We start from the raw sequence: 26,037 nt of genomic DNA, 5'->3' as shown, positions 1-26,037 counted from the left end.
ACACATGCCCCTTCACATACAATATCCCCTTTGAGATCTGATGTATGCCCAACAGCATTAGGAGGGTGTGCTTGCTAGTGCGCTTCTGTACACTGTGACGCTCTGTACCTCGGGGGAACACCCTAAATCCCACTGTTCATCTTTATAAAATGTTTGTGTGGTATCCAATGCAAAGTTTGTCATGTTGGGTGTCTTCGGAAGGCTCATAATGCACTGAGACTGGTTGTTACAGTAATTGTTACAGTAATGTTATAAAAACAAGGAGTCTGGTGGCACCTTAAAGACTAACAAAGTTATTTGGGCATAAGCTTTTGTGGGTAAAAAACCCACTTCTTCAGATGCATGGAGTGAAAATTACAGATGCAGGCATTATTATTCCCCCACATGAAGAGAAGGGAGTTACCTCACAAGTGGAGAACCAGTGTTGACAGGGCCAATTCAATCAGGGTGGATGTAGTCCACTCCCAATAATTGATGAGGACGTGTCAATTTCAGGAGAGGGAAAGTTGCTTTTTGTAGTGAGCCAGCCACTCCCAGTCCCTATTCAAGCCCAAATTAATGGTGTTAAATTTGCAAATCAATTTTAGTTCTGCAGTTTCTCTTTGAAGTCTGTTTCTGAAGTTTTTTTTTATTCAAGTATGGCTACTTTTAAATCTGCTGTAGAATGTCCAGGAAGATTGAAGTGTTGTCCTACTGGCTTTTGTATGTTACCAGTCTTGATGTCCAACTTGTGTCCATTTATTCTTTTACGTAGAAACTGTCTGGTTTGGCCAATGTACATGGCAGAGGGGCATTGCTGGCACATGATGGCATATATAACATTAGTAGACGTGCAGGTGAATGAGCCCTTGATGGTGTGGCTGATGTGGTTGGGTCCTCTGATGGTGTCGCTAGAGTAGATATGGGGACAGAGTAGGCAATGAGGTTTGCTACAGGGATTGGTTCCTGGGTTGGTGTTTCTGTGGTGTGGTGTGTAGTTGCTGGTGAGTATTTGCTTTGGGTTGGGGGGTTGTCTGTAAGCGAGGACTGGCCTGCCTCCCAATGTCTGTGAGATTGAGGGATCGTTTTCCAGGATAGGTTGTAGATTGTTGACGATGTGCTGGAGAGTAGGGCCGCCCAGAGGGGGGGGCAAGTGGGGCAATTTGCCCCAGGACCCGGGCCCCGCAGGGGCCCCCATGAGAATATAGTATTCTATAGTATTGCAACTTTTTTTTATGGAAGGGGCCCCCGAAATTGCTTTGCCCCAGGCCCCCTGAATCCTCTGGGTGGCCCTGCTGGAGAGGTTTTAGCTGGGGGCTGTACGTGATGGCCAGTGGTGTTCTGTTATTTACCTTGTTCGGCCTGTCCTGTAGTAGGTGACTTCTGGGTACCCGTCTCGCTCTGTCAATCTGTTTCCTCACTTTCCCAGGTGAGTATTGTAGTTTTAAGAATGCTTGATAAAGATCTTGTAGGTGTTTGTCTCTGTCTGAGGAATTGGAGCAATCAATTATTGGGAGTAGACTACATCCATCCTGATTGAATTGGCCCTGTCAACACTGGTTCTCCACTTGTGAGGTAACTCCCTTCTCTTCATGTGTCAGTATAATAATGCCTGCATCTGTAATTTTCACTCCATGCATCTGAAGAAGTGGGGTTTTTACCCATGAAAGTTTATGCCCAAATAAATCTGTTAGTCTTTAAGGTGCCACCAGACTCCTTGTTGTTTTTGTGGATACAGACTAACACGGCTACCCCCGATACTTGACACCATGTATAGTAATGTTATAGTAAGGTTATAGGTTATAATTTCATGTATATAGTTATGAGGCTGAAAATGTATCCTCATGGCTTAAAGCAAGCCCATGCAAAAACTCTCCAAGAACAGAGAGGCAGTTCACACCTCATCAGGGCATGGATAGGACAAACCCAGCCCAGCCTCACAAGAAGAATAGACACTGGCTCAGGCAGCAACAAAAGAATCTGTTAGACCCTGGAGGGAGTCACCCCCTTCCTTTGGGCAGTTTGGGACTGTAATGAGGTAATGCTCACCTGACTCGGAGGGGGGCGGGGGCAAAGCCAGGAGGAAAGAAAGGACATGATAAAAGGGAGAGACATTTTGCCATGCTCTCTCTCTCCTACCTACATCTACAGACACCACCACCACCACCAAGCGACTGAAGTGCTGATCAAAGGAAAGAGCCTGACTGAAAAGTAACCAGCCAGCCTGTGGTAAGAAGCATCTAAGTTTTTAAGGACCGTGAAAGTGTTAAGATCAGCTTAGAATGCGTTTTGCTTTTTTTTTTTTCATTTGACCAAATCTGACTTGTTGTGCTTTGACTTATAATCACTAAAAATCTATATTTATAGCTAATGAATCTGTTTGTTTGTTCTACCTGAAGCAGTGCGTTTGGTTTGCAGTGTGTCAGAGGCTCCCCTTGGGATAACAAGCCTGGTACATATCAATTTCTTTGTTAAATTGACAAACTCATATAAGCTTGCAGCGTCCAGCGGACATAACTGGATACTGCAAGATGGAGATTCCTAGGGTTGTATCTGGGACCGGAGATATTGGCTAATGTCATTCGCTTGCAAGTAGTTGGGAGCAGCTTACATGCTAGAAGCTGTGCGTGAAGAGCCAGGAGTGGGGGTTCTCACAGCAGAGCAGGGTAAGACTGGCTCCCAGAGTCAAGGATTGGAGTGGCCTAGCAGATCACTGGTCCAGACAACACCAGAGGAGAACGTCATATACACCGAATAGATAGTCTTCCTGTCTATTTGCATATCCAGAAGAAGCTGCGGTAAAAGTATGAACAATACAGAGAGTTGTGGAAAAGCTGCAGGTTTCCAGCAACTTAATTTTTTTTAAATCAGTTTTCTGTTCTGTTTGGGTTCTTTATACTGTGCTCATCACTGTGGTATCTAAGCACATTCACCAGAGTCAAAGGTTCTACTGAGAAAGAATAAAGTTTCTAATCCTCTTGCCCCAGCTGCTTACCCCCTATTTGCCTGTAAGCCAGGACACCACTGTGACGTGCTGTACCCCTGTATTCACCCCTTGCGCACTATTGTAATAATCTTTGTACAAAAATGCCTTGTCAGAAATTTGTAAGCTGCTGGTCATTATTGTCCTGGTAAGATATGTATGACAATATTATATGTGAAGTTATAAGATGCCGTTGTATGGTGTTGTTAACACAAGTTCCAAACCACAGCCCTGCCCAAAAAGAAGTTGGCAATCAGGTCTGTTTCAAACAAAGGAATGTGTGCTCTGCTTAATTTGCATTTAAGCAGTAAACAGATTCATCAAGCAGGAAGGGTAGACAAAGAAACCACAAGCTGGTGAGGAAGAACAGCAGGAAACATCCTTTCTTGTAGGTTCTCTATTTCCTGAATGTCAACTGGAAATGTTTTCCAAGAGAGAGACTGACACTATAAAAATGAGGGACAAACAGCTCATGGCACTCCTGCTCCTTGCTCTCTCTCTGTTTATCAATTCACTGCACCAGAAAGAACAAAGGAAACAGCCGTTAAACAGAAGAAGTGGCCCTGACCCAAGAAGTTTGGCCAATAAAATTGTTGAGAGCATGTGGTGATCACAACTTTGCTTTGACTCTTGCCTAGTTTAAGTTAGGCACTAGTTTCTGACTTTTATGCCTCATTACTTTTACTCACTTAAAATCTATTTATTTATAGTTAATAAACTTGTTTTATTGTTGTATCTTATCCAGTGTGTTGGAATTGAAGTTTCTGGAACACTCCATTTGGGATAACAAGATGTCTATGCATCATTTTTATTAATAATATGACTGACTTTATATACGCTTGTATTGTCCAAGAGAGGGCTGGGCAGCACGCAATATATATATTTCTGGGGGAAAATCCAGGACTGAAGGTGCATTGGGGTCACCCTGCGATATTACCAGCCTGGTAAGAGCCAATGTGTGGCTGGCTGCGGCACACACACAGACATAGCTGGGGTGACTTGCATGCTGGAAGCTGTATGTGAGCAGTCCAGGACTGGAGGCTACAGCAACAAATCATTGTAAAGGGCACCCCGAGGGCAGGGGCGATGCAGCTACTCATTAGTCTGTATTTTACCCTGGGTATGTCACAACCACTGTCTCGACTCTTCAGTCAACATACACCTCAAAATGTATTGTTGACCATTTAAACATGGACATTGTTAATCTGACTCTTCTTTGATTTTATTTATTCAATTTAAAATAATGTTAGCACAAAGTATGCAGCAGTGCATATGGATCCAACAACTAGTGGCTGGAAAAGTAAAGAACAGCTTTGAAGGGGAAGAAAAGCAAAGAATAAAAATCCCACCGTATAAAATCCTTATTAACACCAAATTGGGTCAATAGAAGTTAGGCCTAAAGATAATAGTGTAAAGAGGATTAATTGATCAAGATATTGAAATGCAAACAATAAAATGAGTCTAATTCAAACAGGCTAAGCAATGAGAAGGAAAAGACTTAGTTTTAGGAAGTTTATGCACTAAATAAACTAAAGAAATCTGGCATGGAGGTGGGGAAAGCTGACTGATTACAGCACAGATATTAAATATGGTTCCTGGGCACCTACTAAGATTAATCAACTTTAAGCATAATAGAACTCAACAGCATAATATAACTGAGCCACAAACATTCTCCTTTAACAACTCTTTGTGTTTCTCAGATTGCACAATAAACATATATACTAGAAGCACAGCAATCATAAATAATCATGTTGCCTTCTCATTGGCAATTAAACACAGGTTGGCCAGAATCAAAGCAGTAGTGTTTTCTCCTAGAGAAACAAACTCACTTTTGTAGATCATTAGTTTCCTCTTCCAAGTTAGTGTTGTCTGGGCTATATCAGGAAACTATACCTGTTTTCTTTGAAGACAGATAGCACTACAGCATTTCCACACCATGCTGATAATACAATTTAATAAATTCGTACTAGCTGTTGTTCCCCTTGTGATATATCAAAGTTTGTCTCACAGATTCATTTCACTCTCCCTTTATGAAACAGCCAAAAGCCTTTAATGGATTAAGATATTTACATTGCATCACACAGGGGCAAAATATCTATTTTACGTTAAACTTAAAACCGGGGTATTCCTTACCCACTCAGGGTGCACTACAAATGCACTCCTGGTTGTCCTAACTGAGCACCTCACAGAGAATGTGCTTTCTATGTCCAGGGCCTGATTCTCCATTGCAATCTGCCCTGCCCATCATCCCACCACAAAGATGGTTCAGAGGGACTAAATCTTGCCCAGGAGGCCTCCTCCACCAGCAAAGGCCTCCTCCTCCATTGCTGGTATAAGGGGCTCTTGACTACCCTCATCTCACTGTTAATGTAGGGAGCACATTGAAGAGACAGGGAAAGGAACAGGAGAAGGGTAGCAGGAGTACAGTGTGCTCAGCTCTTCTTTCTACTACCTATAAGGAGCAATGGGAAACAAAAAGTAGTTTAAAGCAGCTCTGAGTCTTCTCTGACTTACACCAGACACAGGGTAGGTCCCTGCCTGTACTAGAACATGCATGTGGATTAAAAATTCTTCCCTTCAGCATTGCATCCATCTGCATTTGGGTAAGCGTGAGCTGCTGTTTTTCATCCAGTTGTTGATCTCTTGCAAGCAGAGTGACATCGATGTGATGAAGTTTACTGCATCTGCTGAGTAGGTCTGGTAAAGCTGGGTGTCACTGGCATCTTACAACATCCCCCAGAGTTTTCATGTGTTTTTTACAATGGAGAGGGGAAAAGGATAATCTGGGTATGAGAGTTTTGTGTGTGAGGCTCGTAAGGACAAGAAGCAAATGCCAATCGCAATTCCTTGGGATCTGTTTGAGAGGAATGATTTGAAGCCAGTTTAGTTCTACCCCATCTACTCTGGTGAGGTGTTTATTCAGGTCAGGTGCATGAGTGATGCAATGTGTCAAATGCTGCTGCCATAGCTGTTTCCAGGAGAATGGTCACAAAAAGTTCTTTATGCTGGTGGAGAGTAGGTGGTGTTAAAGTTTAGTTGTCATTGCTTCTTCAATGATTTAACTACAAAATGGAGACTGGAGATTAGATGATCATTTGTAAGACCAATAGTGTCCAATATAAGTTTATTGAGAACTGGTCAGACTTTTGTATGCTTCAGGGAGGCAAGTGGGCTGTTGTCTTTGAAGGGAGAGAGATTAATTTTGGTCTGCAGTGTTCCTAGTTGCTGGTGTTTATTAATCAATAGAGGCAGAGGTATGTAGCCACCTGCCACGGAAAAAAGGAACCACACAAAGCCTACTTCCTTTATCTATGACTCCCATCAGACAAGTGACTCCTTCCTCATATAGGAAGATGAGAAACACAAATCAGAAAAAAGTACTGAGGGAATAAGAGAAAAGCATTTGGATGTTTCATTCCATTCTATGAAAAAAAGCTCTGAATCTCCCTTCTGTCTGTTAAACCATCCACAGTTCTCCCTCATTCCTTCCAATAAAGCCACTGTGACCTTTTTAAATCACCTTAGTCACCAAACACGCCCCTTCTAGCTACTGAGCCTACTAGCCCCTTACTTCATGGTCTTTTCTTCTCTGTAGCAAAACCCAGCTCCCTTTCCAGTGACAAAATCTGACTCTTCTTCCCAAGCCTGCTGGGACCCCTGGAATACTGCAGTTATATATTATTGCTGGAGCTGGGTGGAAAATAAACCTCTAAATGAAATTTTAGTGCACAAATATTTTCTCAAAAAGTGTTAACTGATTTCTAGTGAGCTATAATAAGTAACAAATGTGTTTTAATACAGCCCAATGCAAGATCATATATCTAGAAAGAAAGTATGTAGGTCAAGTTTACAAGCTGGGATCACTGTATCCTGAAAGGCAGTGATACTGAAAAGGACCTAGGGGTCATGGCAGATAATCAATTGGACATGAGCTCCCAGTATGAGGCTGTAGTTAAGGGGGTTGTGATGGGTTACCCCGCCCTCTGGGGTGCCAACTGATGTATTGGGGTACCACTGAGCCTGCCTATTCCACCAGACTGAGCTCCCTTACACTGTCCTGCTGAGCTAGGCCCTCAAGCCTCCTCCATCACACACACAGGTAGGGAGACACCCAGCTGCAGAAAGACACAGACACTGAAATCAGCACTGCATGGGTAGGCTTCAGCTAGGGAACTGCCCAGTACTCAAGTCCACCCCTCCCCTCCAGAGTGCAAATGCAAAATTATATTGTACTGCGCTGTACAGAGAGCTATACAGCATAAGTTCATGAAATTCGCCCCCTCCCTCAATGTGGAGGAAGATATGCACAGCTTCCCCCTCCCCCCAGTTATGAATTCCACAAACTGTTTTTTGAGAAAACAAAAACAAGTTTATTAACTACAAAAGAGAGATTTTAAGTGATTATAAGGATTAACAAACAGATCAAAGCAGATTACCTATCAAATGAAACAAACAGGCAAATTAAGGCCTGGTCTACACTACGATTTTAGGTCGAATATAGCAGCATTACCTGGATTTAAGCCCGGACCCGTCCATACGACGAAGCCCTTTTTTTCGACTTAAAGGGCTCTTTAAATCGATTTATTTACTCCACCTCTGACGAGGGGATTAGCACTGAAATTGGCCTTGCTGGGTCGAATTTGGGGTAGTGTGGACGCAATTCGACGGTATTGGCCTCCGGGAGCTATCCCAGAGTGCTCCATTGTGACCACTCTAGACAGCGCTCACAACTCAGATGCACTGGCCAGGTAGACAGGAAAGGCCCGCAAACTTTTGAATCTCATTTCCTGTTTGGCCAGCGTGGCAAGGTGCAGGTGAGTGTAGATCTCATCAGCCGAGATGACCATGATGGAGTCCCAGGATTGCAAAAGAGCTCCAGCATGGACCAAATGGGAGGTACGGAATCTGCTCACCATATGGGGAGACGAATCCATGCTAGCTGAACTCCATTCCAGTAAACAAAATGCCAAAACATTAGAAAAGGTCTCAAAGGGCATGAAGGACAGAGGCCATTACGGGGATGCACAGCAGTGCTGCGTGAAAATTAAGGAGCTAAGGCAAGCATACCAAAAAAACAGTGAGGCAAATGGCCACTCCGGATCAGAGCCCCGAACATGCCGCTTCTATGATGAGCTGCTTGCCATGTTAAAGGATGCAGCCACCACTACCACAACCCTGTGCTTCAACTCCGTCAATGGAGAATCACGCAACACGGAAGCGGGTTTGGGGGATGAGGAAGAGGATGATGAAGAGATTGAAGATAGCTCACAGCAAGGAAGTGGAGAAACTGGTTTCCCCAACAGCCAAGATACGTTTTTCACCCTGGACCTGGAGCCAGTAACCCCCGAACCCACCCAAGGCATGCTCCCGGACTCTGAGGGCGGAAAAGGGACCTCTGGTGAGTGTACCTTTGTAAATATTACACATGGTTTAAAAGCAAGCGTGTTTAATGATTAATTTGCCCTGGCATTCACGGCCAGTACAGCTACTGGAAAAGTCTGTTAACGTGTATGGGGATGGAGCAGAAATCCTCCAGGGACATCTCCGTAAAGCTCTCCTGGATATACTCCCAAAACCTTTGCAAAAGGTTTCTGGGGAGGGCTGCCTTATTCCGTCTGCCATGGTAGGACACTTTACCACACCAGGCGAGTAGCACGTAGTCTGGAATCATTGCATAACAAAGCATGGGAGCGTAAGGTCCCGGTGTTTGCTGGCATTCAAACAACATCTATTCCTTATCTCTCTGTGTTATCCTCAGGAGAGTGATATCATTCATGATCACATGGTTGAAATAGGGTGTTTTTATTAAGGGGACATTCAGAGGTGCCCGTTCCTGCTCGGCTGTTTGGCTGTGTCTGAACAGAAATGTTCCCCGCTGTTATCCATGCGGTGGGCGGGGAGGGGTGAAGTGATCATCCCAGAGAATTGCATGTGTGTGTGGGGGGGGTTATTTGGGATTGTGCTGCATGCTAACCCACAAACCGCAGCCCCTCCTTTTAAATTGCCAACCCATTTTAAATGGCCAACCCAACAGCCGCTTAGTATGGGAAATGAGGGTGCTGCTGTTTGAAACCATTGCCATATGTTATGAAGGTTAAAGAAGCCAAAAGACTGTGGCTTACCATGGCTGCCTGCAAGCCGAATTCTGTTGCCTGGCACTGCGTGAGTGATCTCTCACACCAAACCGGCAGGCCCTCAATATAAGAGGCAAAATGCGACCATGTAATGAAACCACATATGCTGTGTAATGTGAACAGCAAGGTTTAACGGGAAAGAGTGTACCTATTGTTCTCTAAAATGTGTCTTTTTAACTACCACTCTCCCTTTTCCCCCACCAGCTGCAAATGTTTCTCCTTCACAGAGACTAGCGAAGATTAGAAGGCAAAAAAATGCACTCGGGATGAAATGTTCTCTGAGCTCCTGTTGTCCTCCCACACTGATAGAGCACAGCAGAATGCATGGAGGCAGACAATGTCAGAGTGCAGGAAAGCACAATATGAATGCAAGGAGAGGTGGTGGGCTGAAGAGAGTAAATGGCGGGCTGAAGATGATAAGTGGCGTCAGCTTGCTGACAGAAGGCAAGAGTTAATGCTCCAGCTGCTGGAGCATCAAACTGATATGCTCCAGTGTATGGTTGAGCTGAAGGAAAGGCAGCAGGAGCACAGACCGCTGCTACAGCCCCTGTGTAACCAACAGCCCTCCTCCCCAAGTTCCATAGCCTCCTCACCCAGACACCCAAGAACGCGGTGGGGGGGCCTCCGGCCACCCAGCCACTCCACCCCAAGCAACAGAAGGCTGGCCTTCAATAAGTTTTAAAGTTTTAAAGTGCAGTGTGGCCTTGTCCTTCCCTCCTCCCCCACCCCACCCGGTGCTTCCCTCCTCCCCCACCCCTCCAGAGCTACCTTGGCAGTTATCCCCCTATTTGTGTGATGAATTAATAAAGAATGCATGAATATGAAGTAACAATGACTTTATTGCCTCTGCAAGCGGTGAGGGAGGGGAAGCTTACAGGGAAGTAGAGTGAACCAAGGGGGGGAGGGGGTTCATCAAGGAGAAACAAACAGAACTTTCACACCGCAGCCTGGCCAGTGATGAAACTGGTTTTCAAAGCTTCTCTGATGTGCAGTGCACCCTCCTGTACTCTTCTAACCGCCCTGGTGTCTGGCTGCGCATAATCAGCAGCCAGGCGATTTGCCTCAACCTCTCACCCCGCCATAAACGTCTCCCCCTTACTCTCACAGAGATTGTGGAGCACACAGCAAGCAGTAATAACAATGGGAATATTGGTTTCGCTGAGGTCTATCCGAGTCAGTAAACTGTGCCAGCGCACTTTTAAACATCCAAATGCACATTCTACCACCATTCTGCACTTGCTCAGCCTATAGTTGAACAGCTCCTGACTACTGTCCAGGCTGCCTGTGTATGGCTTCATGAGACATGGCAGTAAGGGGTAGGCTGGGTCCCCAAGGATAACTATAGGCATTTCAACATCCCCAATGGTTATTTTCTGGTCTGGGAAAAAAGTCCCTTCCTGCAGCTTTTGAAACAGACCAGAGTGCCTGAAGACGCAAGCGTCATGTACCTTTCCCGGCCATCCCATGTTGATGTTGGTGAAACGTCCCTTGTGATCCACCAGTGCTTGCAGCACCATTGAAAAGTACCCCTTGCGGTTTATGTACTTGCTTGCTTGGTGCTCCGGTGCCAAGATAGGGATATGGGTTTCGTCTATCGCCCCACCACATTTAGGGAATCCCATTTCAGCAAAGCCATCCACTATGACCTGCACATTTCCCAGAGTCACTACCCTTGATAGCAGCAGCTTTTTGATTGCGTTGGCTACTTGGATCACAGCAGCCCCCACAGTAGATTTGCCCACTCCAAATTGATGCCCGACTGACCGGTAGCTATCTGGCGTTGCAAGCTTCCACAGGGCTATCGCCACTCGCTTCTCAACTGTGAGGGCTGCTCTCATCTTGGTATTCTGGCGCTTCAGGGCAGGGGAAAGCAAGTCACAAAGTTCCATGAAAGTGCCCTTACGCATGCGAAAGTTTTGCAGCCACTGGGAATCATCCCAGACCTGCAACACTATGCAGTCCCACCAGTCTGTGCTTGTTTCCCGGGCCCAGAATCGGCGTTCCACGGCATGAACCTGCCCCATTAACACCATGATGTGCACATTGCTGGGGCCCGTACTTTGTGAGAGGTCTATGTCCATGTCTATGTCCTCTCATCACCGCACTGCCGTCGCCTCCTCGCCTGGTTTTGCTTTGGCAGGTTCTGGTTCTGCATATACTCCAGGATAATGCGCGTGGTGTTTATAGTGCTCATAATTGCCGCGGTGATCTGAGCGGGCTCCATGATCCCAGTGGTATGGCATTTGGGCTGAAAAAAGGTGCGAAACGATTGACTGCCGTTGCTCTGACGGAGGGAGGGGCGACTGATGACATGGCTTACAGGGAATTAAAATCAACAAGGGGGGTGGCTTTGCGTCAAGGAGAAACACAAACAACTGTCACACAGAATGACTCCCTCAAGGATTGAATTCAAAACCCTCGGTTTAGCAGGCTGTTGATTTCACAGAGGAAGGGAGGAAGGAAGCAAATGAATACAAAACAAATCGGGTCTATTTCTTGTTTTGATCCACTCCATCTATCTTTTACATCTTTAGGCTGGCAGCAGATGCTGCGTTACGACTGCTAGCCATCATCATCTCCTGGCTGCTCACCAGAAGACGGTGAAGTAGGACAGCTAGCCATCGTCATCTCCTGGGTGCTCGGCAGAAGATGGGAATGACCTGGCTGAGTCACTCCCATGTCTGCTCAGGCGCCCCTGACCGACGGAGGCCAGCTAAAAGAGCACCCAGTAATACGACGACGATGGCTACCAGTCGTAATGCACCATCTGCTGCCAAAAGGCAATGAGCTGCTGCTGTGTAGCAATGCAGTCCCATGTCTGCCGGCACCCAGGAGACGTACGGTGACGGTGAGGTGAGCGGGCTCCATGCTTGCCCTGGTATGGCGTCTGCACAGGTAACCTAAGAAAAAAGGCATGAAACGATTGTTTGCCGTTGCTTTCACGGAGGGAAGGTGGGAGGGGGGGCCTGACGACATGTACCCAGAATCACCCGTGACACTGTTTTTGCTCCATCAGGCATTGGGATCTCAACCCAGAATTCCAATGGGCGGCGGAGAGTGCGGGAACTGTGGGATAGCTACCCACAGTGCAACACTCCAGAAGTCAACACTAGCCTCGGTACTGTGGACGCAGTCCGCTGACTTAATGCACTTAGAGCATTTTGTGTGGGGACACACACAATCGATTGTATAAAAATGATTTCTAAAAAAACGACTTCTATAAATTCGACCTAATTTCGTAGTGTAGACATACCCTAAGTTTAAGATGCAAAAGATACATGAATGAATAAAACTATTTAATTCAATATTGATATTAAAATGGCTAATAAAATAAATATTTTGTTACGGTCATTTTGAAATGTAACTTGATAACTACAGTTTTCAAACATCAATCAGAATAAGTATACACTTGCAGATATTCATACTTGGTGCGAAAATCTAGAGTGGGTGGATGAGTGTTTAGTCACACAGTTTTGATCCAGTATGTCATAACTATTTGCATGTGCTTTAAATACAACAATATGCTAAAGAACTTAAATCTGTGGAATGTGAAGAGGAGATTGGGGGATGGATCTTACTGTACTTACACTTATAAGAGGACAACAAACACTTTAGTAAAGACTTATTTGAATTAAAATTTAATATGGAAATATGTGGCCTATGCTGAAAATTAGCACCCAGAACCCAGAAAGAATCTGTTTTAGAAAAAATTGAAAAGTATTTGAACACTGTATTATCTTGGGAAATGGAATTTATTGTTTAAGATGATTCTTGTTGATATCCAAAGGGTTAAATTGGTTGCCAAACTGGCTGTGAGGAACAAATTTCTCCTCAGAACTTTGGGATTGTTTTTCATTCTTCTTTGGTAAAATCATCAACCACAGATATCACTTTTATATAGCCCAGATGATCAGTTTCCAATGGATAAATGGTGAACATATGAGTCTTCTGACATCTAATTTGAAAAGATATTCAGAATCATAGTATGCAGCATGATGGATGTATATTCCCCTATCAACAACTCACTCTTATTCTGGCAAATCAGGGTTAGGCCTGAATTGAACCTGACAACTCTGACAAATTATGTGGTGGTTTTATGCTGTGGACAAATGTTCAGTAAAGGCTGGCTTGAGAGTGGTGAATGCATTTGTCTGGTAATACATTCAGAATTTGAACCTGCATTTCCCTTAGATAAAAGGCTAGTGCATTAACCTACTACCATTGTGATTTTGAGCTCTTTCTGCAAAGGCTCCATTTGACTTACACAGGAAAGAAGTTTGGTAGATTCATTTGCAGTGCTCTCACAAAATGTAACTCTTGATCAATTACTACCAGCCTGACCTTGAAGTCTTAATTATTAAATTGTTTTATACTATTCCTTGCAGTGACGACACTTATTCATTAATTTCACTACATTCCTTATTCCCAAGATATTTTTCATCAAATGAATAGCAATTTTGTCTGGCTGCTATTCTATTGATTTACATGGTTCTTATATATATATATATTATAGGCTGTCTCTATTCAGGGCATTAAAATTTATCACTCAGATGTAGAAAATAGCTACAAGTATGTGGTCATTTATTTTACAATAAGTGGTTCCATTTGTCACAGCAGTTAAACTATGCTAGAGGGATAGAATTCCTGAATGCCGTATGCTTTTCTTTGTAAAATTCTTAGTGTAACAATACAACTTAGCTTTGCTTGCACAGAATAAACAGGGCAGCATAAATAATGTTTATTTGGTGACATTTGTGCTGGAAGAACGGGTGATTTTGGAGGAAAACCTGGGGTGATAACTATTAGAAAGCAGCCTTATTTTTAACATGATTTCCAGCTGTTGTTCCCAAGGAATTATAGCACCAGCCAACAGAAGCTCATCCAAGGCTGCTGTATTGACAATTAAAGTTTATGTACAGTGGAAATGTATGTTCTGAGTTTTTCACAATGACTTTTTGCATGTCTGACTTCTCTTTGCATGTTTCTGGGCATTTCAGGTGGGGACCGATTCATTTTTTCTTGTCTTCCTTGTAATATTAAACAGCCATGTTCAAATGACAGATTCCACCCAGCAATGCCCTTCTGCAGATTCCCTGCTTGTTTTCCTCCTTGAAAACAGTTTTTTTTTTCTTCCTTTGTTAGCTTTGAGTGAACTTTCAGCATTCAGATTTGGGATAGGGACTATCACCATTTCCAGGTTAGGAATCTGCCCTGTGTAACTGAGACTAGACAACAACATACAACTTCTGTGCTCACCTCTGTATTCTTTGTGACATTTTTTTCCGTCACTTGACTCCCCTCCCTCACATCCTTCCCTTTCATAGAAGATGCATCACTGCACATTAACCCTGAGGCCAGGAAGGCTGGCAGATTTCAGCCTTAGAAGCTCTGTTTCTGAGTTGTCTGCTTGCGTGTGTTGCACCTTCATCCTCTCCATCCTGGAGGCTGAGAGCAACAGTTCAGAGCGCTCAGGGAGAAAGACACAGAGGTTTTATCTGACGCTGCTTTTCCAGTGGGAAAGTGCCTCCATGTACCCTCTGAGACAGTGAGGTGGCTCCCAGTCTCTTATTTTAATCCTACACAATATAATCCATGTTAGAATTTTAATATTGTCTTTCTACTGCTTCCCCTATGGATTTAGTTTATGTCAGATGAAAATTTGTATTTGTTGATGTTACCTGTGACTATATGACCAGGTGCTGAAGCTATAAAAACCACGTACTGGCACTTAATAAAGTGCAGTTGCAAAGATTATCGCAACCATTCACATGTTGCCTCATTAATGTATTGTGGATATATAGCAAACAAATCTGAATTTACCTTTAAAACTGCTTCAAAGGAATTGGCCTAGAAATTCACTAAAGTTTTTCCCATAGACCAGCAGTGCCCTCCACAGGGTACAACACACATTTTTTGTGCTGCTTAATTTCTTTGATAATTCTGTCTGATTTATTATTAATTATTATTTATGATTACTCTTATTTTAGAGGAGAAGCTTAAAATCTGCAGAGAAATTAAATTGCTTAATTGAGTTTTGGTGTAATTTAACCATTTAAATTATAACCAAATACCAATGCCTCTGTCTAACTTCACCTTCTCCTTTCTGTTGTGATTAGCTGGAAGGTGAAAAGGTTCTTAAGTTCTTTAAAAAACTGGTGATAGATTTTTTATTAACTTTTCACTAACTCTACCTGTGTAAAATCAGGTTAGTGGTACAAATAGTGGCCATTATTCTTCTACACAAATAAACATGCTATACAGTATGTTAGTGATTTTATTTCATAAATCTACTATAGCAGTTAGGTCATGTCATGCTTTTGCTCAGAACATTTATTTTCTGTATTTGTTGAAAGAACTGGATGCCTCCTGCTAATCAAAGATGAGGAGGCTGCACTGAGGACAAGACTAATGCAGAGGGCTCTGGAGGTCTGGCTTGTCCAGGCAACCTGACAAGATACATTAAAGCTGATTTCCTAAACCAAACTGATGTTCTGGATGGATTCTGCCGTTGCTTAGCCATGCAAAGATTTTTTTTCCCCCTAGGCACTTTTTGAAACTAGTTCTAATCCATAATGTCTTGATTCATATTTCCCAGATTCTAATGACAAATAAAAAGGGGAAAGGATCTTGTTTAATGATCTAAGAAGGAGGAAATCCTTAGAATCTATGCAGTGGTAGGGATTTACTTTATTCAAAAGAGACATGCAATTAACTGTTGTATATCCTATTATACTTTCCCCCAAACTCCTCTGTTTCAGTTACTGTCTTCTTGATTTATGGTCCTAGCATCAATTCTGCTGTTCTTCAAATCTGAGGAACGGCTCACAGCATTTTTTTTTACTTGAGCCCCTCTTTGTAATTTATTGGTCGAAGGGCACCTTCTAAAGCTCCAGAAGAGTTGTGCTTATTTCTCTCTCTCTCTCTCTCTCTCTCTCTCTTCTATCTGTTCTTTTCTGTCTCTGTTCTATTTTTCCTACACATCGTTTCCCCCCCTTTAGTATATTTGCTTTCCTCCTCTCCTCTGTTGTTTTGTTTGTTCTCCAGTTGTTTGCTCGCAAGAAACAACATGCTGCGCAGAAGCAGGGAGGAGGGGCAAATAGCCCTCAGTAATTTCTCTCTAAATTTGCTTATTCCTTATGGGTATTTGCCCTGTAAATATTTGTTTCTTCCTACTGTTACTAGTAATTGCAACTAACTCCCTACGGTCTGAACATTTCTTATGTAACACAACTTTGCTCTCTGGAGAGGTCAAGGAGCTCATATATTGTTTTTAGTATTACCAAACCTCATTAATCAATTATAAACCCAAATCTGATGCAATTGTGATATACATTCCATTTGGTGTGAAGCACAGAAGTTTCCAGGGGAGGAAGGTAGTTAGACAGAATGTTTTTGGTTTTGCCCTACCTCTAAATTGGGAAATGGTTTGAATTTTGATTTTGCACAGCCTCCTCAGTCAAGTTTTGGTTTACAAAATCAAAGTCACTGGTGGTTCAAACATATTCCATTTTAGCCACCCAGCAAATTTTCTCCCGGGATTCCCCTTATGGAAACAATGGAGTTGCATGTCTGCCACTGAGAACAGAATATGAAGACAGTGAGGTTGTATAGATATTTCTAAGGGCCCTGTTTTAGAACTGTAGTAGCAGTAGGCATCCTTCAGTCTCAAGAGATCATGGGTATGTAGCCCTGAGCAGTAAAGAATTTACTCAGTTGGTTTCATGGCAGCCACGGCCTTGGCTGAAGAAACCCACTCAAGAGAGACAATCTCTGCCACATCTGTCACATTTAAAGGTGATGTTTTGACCCTTTGGGCTCTGCCTTCTGCAAGCTCTTTTCTCCTCTGGTAAACTGGACTGTTTCCTCTCACAACTCTGGAGACCTTTGTTAAAGTTTTGTTTCCAAAGGCTGTGATCTTGAGTGTGATCTTCCCATTTGTTCACATCCATGTCCATTTCTTTGAGGTCTCACTTGCACACATCCTTGAAACACACTTTTGGGCGTCCTTTGGGTCTTTTTCCAGATACCAATTCGCCATAGAGGAAATCCTTTTGGATGCACCCATCATTCATTCGGCACCCATGCCTAAGCCAGCGGAAGTGTCTCTGAGGAATGTTTGCATGCCAGGTATGCTGGCCTGCTTGAGCACCTCAGTGTTGGTGACTCTGTCCCTCCTGGAGATTCCAAAGATTTGACAAAGGCAATGCATATAAAAGCTGTTGAGCCTTGTTTCCTAATGAGAGTATAAGGTCCATGTCTCACTCCCATACAAAGTGTGCTGATAACATATGCACGATACACACAGATCTTTTTGTGTTCTGTCAGTTTGTTGCTTCAGTCTAGACAGAGCTGTGGTAGCTTTTCCAATCCAGATCTTGAGTTCTGTTTCAAGTGAAAGGTTGACTGTGATAGTGGACCCCAGATATGTGAACTTGTTCACCACTTCAAGTTCATAGTTGTTGATCTTGAAGGAGGGTGCTTCCTCAACTTCTTGGCACATTCCCAAAGACTGACAGATCTGCGTCATAGATTGTGTTCTTCAGTTGCTCCCACTTCAGCTGGGCTCTTGTGGCACAATCACTGGAGTCAAGGTCTTGTTGTAGTTTGTTCTTGTAATGCTGTGACTTTTCTTGGTCTGCTATGGCACTGATGTTAATACGAGGACAACCTTTTACTTTAGATCTGTGTATTTTCTTTGGTTTACATTTGACCTGGCTGCATATCAGAAAGTGGTCTTTGTCATAATCAGCACTTTGGTAACTGCAGGTAATGAGGACGATATTAAGATTGGTACGCCTTGTGTGATAAGATCCAGTTTGTGCCAGTGGCCAGATCTGGGATATTTCCAAGAAACTTTGTGTTGCGGCTTTGTCTGAAAGAATGAGTTTGTTACACAGAGGTCATAATAGGAACAAAACTGGAGCAGTCTCTGGCCATTTCCATTCATCTTACCAGTTCCGTGTTGACCAAGACAGTTGGCCATGCTATATAATCAGCTTCCACCCTTGCATTAAAGTCCCCTAGCAGGAAAACATATTCGTGTTTTGGAATCCTGCTGATGGTGGTCTTCAACTGGTCGTAGAACTGGTCCTTGATGTTAGAAGACAAGGAGAGTATTGGGACATACACACACACACAAGGTTGACTGGGCCCTCAGATGTGAAGAAGCATAGTGCCAAAATTCTCTCTGATCCATTTGTAGGTGGCTCAGTCATGCCCAGAAGTGAGTTCTTGATGGCTCTCACGTTTCTTCAGTGCTTTTCCCCTGCCAGAAAAATGTGTAGTCTTTTTTCCTGAGACATCCACTTGATGCTAGCTGTGTTTTTTGGAGGGATGTGATATCCACATTGAGTTTAGAACTGTAGAAACATGATTACAGTTGGTAATATGTGAACTGGAAAACTCCAGTTTGACTGTCAGATCCCAGGCTGAGTATGCAGGGCTGCCAATTTCAAATAGCAAATCTTATGAATTGCGCGGATCTAATCTGGGAAATAATAGAGACACAATAAATATTGGGCCCCCACAGTGTTAAGAGACTAACAATGGCAGGAGGCTTTTTCTTTTTATGGACTATAATGGTTGGCGACCCTTGGCATCTCCCTGTAACCTGCACTACCCAAAATCACAGCTCCTAATGTTGCACCATACGTCCTTCTGCATCCTCTGCAACTTTCTTTGAGGCCAGGTCTATACTACAGACTTATATTGGTATAACTATGTCACTCATGGAGAACTCCCAGTTAATACAGAGAAATGTCAGGTTTATACAGTCATTCCTAGAAGTAGGAACCACTTCCCCAAATATTATGGAGCCTAGATAGGGGCAATATAGGTATTGTATACATTTAGATTGGGATATCCTGGGATAAATAGAGTTGACATGTTTTAAAATAAGTTTACATTCCTAAGAGTGGGGGAGGGGGACAGTGCAACCTCTGCATACTGTACCACCAATACATGGCAAAATAAATTACTGTCAGTTTAACAGAGAGAACATACCCACTGAGAATTCTGTCAGCCCTGGGCTTCTGAGCAAGCCATGTTTATTGCCTGATTAAATATTAATATGAGGAGAGGTCATGCTCTTTTGTGAAATCCCATTAGTAAACTGAACACCAGTGTAAAAAAAAATCTAACTTCAGCATTATTTGTAATATGCCCTATTTAGAATTGCATGACTAACAGTCACCAAATAAAACTGTGAACTCTCTCTATCTTTATTGTGAAGAAACATCAGTCTTCCCCACAGAACTTCCAGGCAGGAGTCTGGGGAATTTCACAAACCCAGTCTAAAAAACTATTCAGATTGAGGTGGTGGGCTCAGCTGAGAATAATGTTAGAGACACTTGTGGAACAATATGAATTTGGAAAAGACCTGAAATTCTTGTTCTTCTTGAGCAGACACTCTCAGCTGACTTTTGCAAAGTGCAGCATCTATATTAACTTTCAGCACTGCTTGTCCAAGGTCTGATTATAGAGCCACATTGGGGTCTTGTGGGAGAGGACTGTTGGTCTTGTTGGCCTGCTTTCCAAATTACACTTTGAGTGCAGTAACCATTATTATTTAAGATTTGTATATTGCACTATAGCTGTATATGGCACTTTAGAGAGAGGAGAAAGATTTATTATTTGTACTACCAGAATGTTTAAGGGCCAGCCAAGATTGAGACCCTGTTGTGCTAAACACTGTACAACTATAGAGTATTTAGATGTTCCCTGCCCCAAAAAGGTTGCAGTCCCTGACTTGTGGAATTTACAATATAGGCTAGATGTGACCTGATGTGATGCAGAGAGAGAGATTATCAGGCGAGGGAGGGAGCCTTACATAAAATAAGTACAGCTGGTCAGAGAGAAAAAAACCTGTGGAAAATTGGCTAAATTTCCAGTGGAAAAAAAATAATTTTTCATTTAAAATTTGAGTACGGAAAAGCTTTTTTGGGGAAAAAAAAGAAAATGCTACTATAGTACCTTGTGGGAATTATAGTTTGAGTGATTTATGTCCCCATTCTCCTATGTTGGCTGGGCTCCTCATCTGGACAGTATTGGTCATGATGCAGCATGGCCAATGGATGTCCAAGAAGGCAGTTGCGGTGCATTATGGGAAAGATAGTGCAGCACAGGAGCTCAATTCAGAGAGAAGAATGGGGATATGAGCCACCCAACTACAACGCCCATGAGGCACTGCAACAGCATGTCCAAATCAAAGTATTTCTGGTTTTGAGTGTTTAGTTTCAATGAAAAGTCAAAATTTTCCATGGGAAGTAGAAACTTTTTGCAACAAAATTTGTTTATTCAAAAAACTGGTTTTCTGTCAAAACAGTATAGACAGAAATTTTTTGACCAGCCTAACAATAAGATTATGATGTGGCTTCTTATTTTTGCAAGGCATGCATTATGTCAGTTTCTAATTTCAGGTGTTGGTCTGGAAGTCCTTCGTGGAGAGACTGTGAGGGGGAAATGGATTTGAAAGAAGGAGCTGAAGGAGGATGCATACAGGAGCAGAGGTGACATTCCAGGTATAGAGGCAAAATGAGAGAATTTACAATTTCCTTTTAAGATTAGGAAACAAAGAGGATGACAGGATCATGTTGGTAACAAAAAAGGACTGGCAGCACAAAATCAAGGAGTAGGCAAAAATCCCATATTCCTCTTATCTATACTCTCTGTCAACTGCCTTTTAAGAGGCAGCTTTTACTTGGGGAATCCAAATCCAAAGTCAGACATTTGGGGTCATACAGGCCCCAGTATTTCAAAGTGAGTGCACAAATGGGCACATAGCTTTTGCTCATGCTTGAATTGCACATGCATGCAGCACTCGGGGATTAGTGTATGTATGTACTTCTGTGTCTATAGCCCTGACATGCCTGTATGTAGCTGGTATTTTGCATGTGGAATCAGAGAGTTTGCACCTTTGCATGCTCACTTTAAAACATATGGGTCTTAATCTGTCCGAGCCTTAGTTTTCTCATCTCGAAAATCAGCAAAATAAGACAGTACCCACCACACAGCAACCAGGAGAGGCAAATGATTTAAGGTCCATGAGTGAAGGCAAAATGCAATCTGCCGACAGGAGTCAGTTTAGCAAGAAAAGTATTCTTCAGTAATCACTTGTGCTGAAACTCGGTGAGAAAAAAAGCTGTTACAGTGGCATTGAACGATGAGCTAAGACTCAGCAGCAAAATCCCTCAGTATGCCTACTACCTTACTATAAGCATGTGCTGAAACAAATAAACGAATATATTGTAGCTGTTCTGAAATCTATTTAAGATCCTAAATCAAAACATATATGTAGCTTAATGTCCAAATTCTGCTGTCGTTTACACTAACGTAGATCCAGGGCAATTACATTCAAGTCAATGGAATTATTACAGATTTACACAAGTACAAGTGAGAACAGAATTACACATGGTAGTTTGAAAGTGTGTCCCTTTTTCACATACTAGAAAAGACTGAATTGGGGATTCTTCATTTTCCATAAAACAGTTGATGAGATCACAGATATTTAGGACCAAATTCCACTCCTTGTTACAGATTAATAAATTATGAGTCCAGAAAGGATCATTATCGTCATCAAATCTATTGTCCTGTATAACATAAAATTTCATCCACTGATTCCTGCATTTAACCCCAAAACTTATGATTTCACATCAATTAAAAAAACATCTAGGCTCAAGGTAAAGATGCCACATGATGCCACATCTCATGGTAAACTGTTCTAATGGTTAATTACCCCATAGTCTTTTTTCCAGTTTGATTTTTTTTCTGACTTTAACTTCCAGTTGGTGGAATTTGTTATGTCTTCATCTGCAACATTAAAGAGCGTTCTGCTATCAAACATCTTCTCCCCGTTATAGGTATGTATATACTATGATTAAGTCACTTGTTAGACTTTTCTTTGGTAAGCTAAATGGTAGGGCTGGATGGTTAACCAGATTTTTCTGTTTCACAGGAAATTCCATTATTTCGATTTTTTCCCCATTTCACAGCAATGAAAACAAAAAAATGGAATCTCTCATGAAACAAAATTCTAGAAAAAATATTTTCAGGTCAATCAAAACATTTCATTTTGATAAAAGCAAAATGTTTCATTTTGACTTTGTCTTTTAATTTTTTTATATTGTGTGTATATACATAGATTAATTTTAAAAAATGAAACACAAAATTGAAATTTTCCATTCCTAATAGATTCAACTTTATCAGAATTCTTTAGTCTGTTTTTTCCAAAACAAACATTTTATCAAAATCAACATATTTCCGCAAAACATTTTATTTTTGACAAATCCATATTTTTCCAGCTGAAAAATGTTCCACTGGAAAACTTCAATCCCACTCTACTAAACAGATTGAGCTCCTAGAATATTTCAGTTTAAAATGTGTTTTCCAGAACATCAATCGTTGCCAAGACAGAAAGAGCAGACATCACAAATGTGTTTTAAGTACACCACAAGATTAGGAAATGAAGACATAGGAAACTATCCAACAACTTGTCCACTGCAGGTCAACCTTCCTTCCATAAACCGTACAATTGGAGAAAGGACCTCCTTTAGTCCTCCCTGCCCCTCCCAAAGTTTAACCTGTAGCAACACCAGTGCTGGGATCCCCCCAACCTCCCTCCATAGAAGTGTTGAGGGTATAGGGGTATGGCTTGGCCCCTGGCTGGACCAGACATCTCCTTTAGGGGATGCCCTGCTCTAAGCCTGCTTCTAATTTCAATTTACAAGGAAACTAGACCCCCTACTAATCAATCATGAATATCCTAAGACTTAACCTGCTCACTGAGTCTCTGGCCTGCCAATGGGAGGAAGACAAACAACTCTACATACCTTAAACCTATCTGGCAGTATGGGAAAAATTCCTTCCCAGCCCCAGAAGGGTGACTAGTATGATGATCCATAGCAAGGTCCAAAGACCCACTCCTATTCTAATTCCAAAGGGGTGAGTGGAGCTTCAGGAAAGCTGTTGCTCCCAAGGGATGGTGCCTCAGGAGGGTGAATGGTCTTATAAAATCTCATCTCCTCATAACAGGAGCCAATGAGCTTCTAGTGCACCCTTTTATCTAGCCAACGATCCCCAGGACAAGGCCGATCACCTACAGAGGGCATGGGGGTGGGGGGGGAGGAAAGAAGAGATGAGCCTTAAAGAGACCCCAGAGGGACCTCACTAGAAAGTCCCCCAATGGATGATTTGCAATTGCTTTTCTAAGATATATCTCTCAGCTAGTTTTACAGCCATCTAATATGGGCCATGTTAAATTTGTGCCATGATAATTTTTGAATCAATATGTCACATGGTGCTGTGTCAAATGCCTTGCAGACGTCTAAGTATATTACATCAACACAGTTGTCATTTTTATCAGCCAGTCTTGTCAAAGAACAATAACAAGTTAATTTGACAGGACCCATCTTCCATGAATGCATGCACAACTGCCACTGGAAACAACAGGACTACTGAAGTACTTAGATACTGATAGCTTGCTGAACTGTGGCCTCTATAAAGAAAAGCCTGATCAAGCAGCAGCAGCAGACACTGTAACACTATTTAAGAGACACTGGTGTACTTTGTTAGCTTCAGTTATCCAATTTCTGGCTAGTATTTGCGTGGGAGCTGGGGGGAAAAAAACGTGTATGCTGTCACTGGAGAACTGTGATGAATTTACAAGAAATCTAAGAATGTCTCTTTGCCTACCTTTGGCTTTTAGGCTAGTTAGCAAATGTTCATCTCAGCAGGTCTATTATATCTCCTGTTGTTGGATGTGATAAATGACAGTAATTTTTTTACAGCCTGTTGCTAGCTGGAATTTGGTGAGTAATATCACCTGCTATGAATTGTGCTTGGTTAATGGCCCTCTAATTGGAGGTTTTGAAACTATGTACTATGATACTGACGTGTCCGCAGTAATCTCTGCATTTCCAGTGAATACCGTAGTAATTCTTTCATTTCCACCAAAGCTGTATTCAGCCACTTATTACTTTCAGACAAAAATGCTAATGTAAGATTTCTGTATTAGTTTGGTCAAGTGCAGAATTTTGTTATTTTCACTGGCAAACCCCGATTTCATCACCGCAAATTGGGAAAAAAAATTGTTTCTTGGAACTATTTATACATATTGGTACACAGAACTGGAAGGGAGGCCAATCCCCTTCTTTCACAGGCAACCCCATCATATAATCTCATTCAGAAACATTCACTCATTTGTCCCTGACAATAATGCACTATTGTGAGAGGAAAAACTTGTCACGCTCAAAGGACAGATCTTTCTCGACTCATGAGAAAACAACATGCAGTTAAAGCATATATTTTATTTTTACTGTTTTATTGTGATAGCACCGAAATGCCCAAATCAAGACCAGGACTCCATTGTGCAAAGCACTATACATACACACGTAGTAAGAAACAATTTGTGCCCCAAAGAGTTTACAATCTAAATAGGCAAGACAGACAAAAAGTGGAAGAAAGTACTATTGTCCCCATTTTAAAGTTGTGAAACTGAGACACAGGGAGATTAAGGCCTTGTCCTCAATAGAAAGCTGTACTACATTAAATATATCAGTATCACTTATACTCGTATGGGAAGGGGACTATGTTACATCAGTAAAAGGCACGTATAATTGTGTCACCCCTAGGGGTGGAATTGATTTATCTATATCTTTTTTAAAAAATCACATTCCTAACCAAAATAATTACATTGTACAAAAACTGTATGTCAACCAAAGTAAGTGACTTGCCTAATATCATACAAGAAGTCTGTGGCAGAGATGGGAATTGAATGTAGTTTCAAAGTCTTCTGCAGTGACTTAACCACAATACTATTTTGGGGTATCTACCACAATTTTGGAAGTCTGGTACTCTCCATTAAAAGCAGAGCTTCTGTGAATTGAAATACATGACAGCACCCAAGATAGCCAACATTTGTTTTTGTTATCAAAACTGTGGACACTCATGTCTTTACAAAGGGGGGGAAATCTAATGAACTGGCTTCAAATCATTTGTAAATGCCCAAAAGAGGCAGGATAGCATGAGGACACTTCTTGTAGCAAGCAGTGCATTTCAAATGGTGATCTAATTTAGTGCAGATTTAGAAGAGGTGTGTTGACTAACCTGAAATAGCCATTCTTTTACTGACAGTGTCTTTGGAAATGAAGAATTACAAAAGACAACCATAGGTCTCTTTAAAGAACTTTAATTTATTTTCATAATAACAAAGAGAAAAATTACATTCTTATATTTTACCCTTGTTTATTTTTGTCATTATATTCATTCATTTCTAATATGTTTTAGTTTTCGTTATTCTTTTGATTGCAGATGTTACAGTTCAATCTAAATGTGTTTGAATACCTTTTCAATATGCATGGCCCTGGGTAATTGTTCATCAAAAGAAAAGAATGTGCATATTCATAGTGTAATGAAAATACTTCTTGTTTTCTGAAGGTTGCTCAAAAAGTAAGCCATTGTAGAGGTGGCATCTAGATTGCAAACTGTTACTGAGGCATCTAATCTTCCCTGGTATCTCACTTCCACCACCTCTTTAAGAATGACTATAAGTCATGTTATTGTTGAAGGCTGAAGATATTTTATTTCCTGAGTTAAAGAAGCTCTGACTGCTCATAAATGATGGAGCTCCAAGGTAAGGTCCTTTTTATCTATGTGTATTGATGCCTTCTCTTGTATGGAATACAGATGGAATATGCCAGACTTCTCAATTCTTCTAATGACTTTCTTGAAAAGAGAATACAGTTTATTTCTGCTATCAAATTGGTTCCAATGGTAGCAATGGTTGGAATTTGGGGTGAGATGTTTGTGAGTGTTATTTCTGATTCTCTGGGCTTGGTCAGGTTGAAATTTTCCAAGCAACTCAGGAGATTCAGGGTGAGATTTTCCAAATCACCTAAGGGAGTAAGCTCCATTGATAGGGGCTTTTGGAAATCCCATCCTCACCCA

The 26,037-nt window shown here is 42.0% G+C and overlaps 1 protein-coding gene across 1 annotated transcript in view; it reads left to right on the top strand.

Moving 5' to 3' along the window:
• Positions 1–7,957: 7,957 nt before the first annotated feature.
• TMPRSS15 (transmembrane serine protease 15) overlaps positions 7,958–26,037 on the top strand; it is a 149,230-nt gene continuing 131,150 nt past the window's right edge. The window contains 2 exon segments of the mRNA XM_065421225.1: positions 7,958–8,183; positions 21,879–21,953. Coding sequence (XP_065277297.1) covers positions 7,958–8,183; positions 21,879–21,953 — 301 coding nt within the window.

This window comes from Emys orbicularis, chromosome 1 (assembly GCF_028017835.1).
Source record: "Emys orbicularis isolate rEmyOrb1 chromosome 1, rEmyOrb1.hap1, whole genome shotgun sequence".
Classification (NCBI taxonomy): domain Eukaryota; kingdom Metazoa; phylum Chordata; order Testudines; family Emydidae; genus Emys; species Emys orbicularis.
Note: the sequence above shows the minus strand (reverse complement) of the source record. Positions and strands in the feature narration are given on the sequence as shown.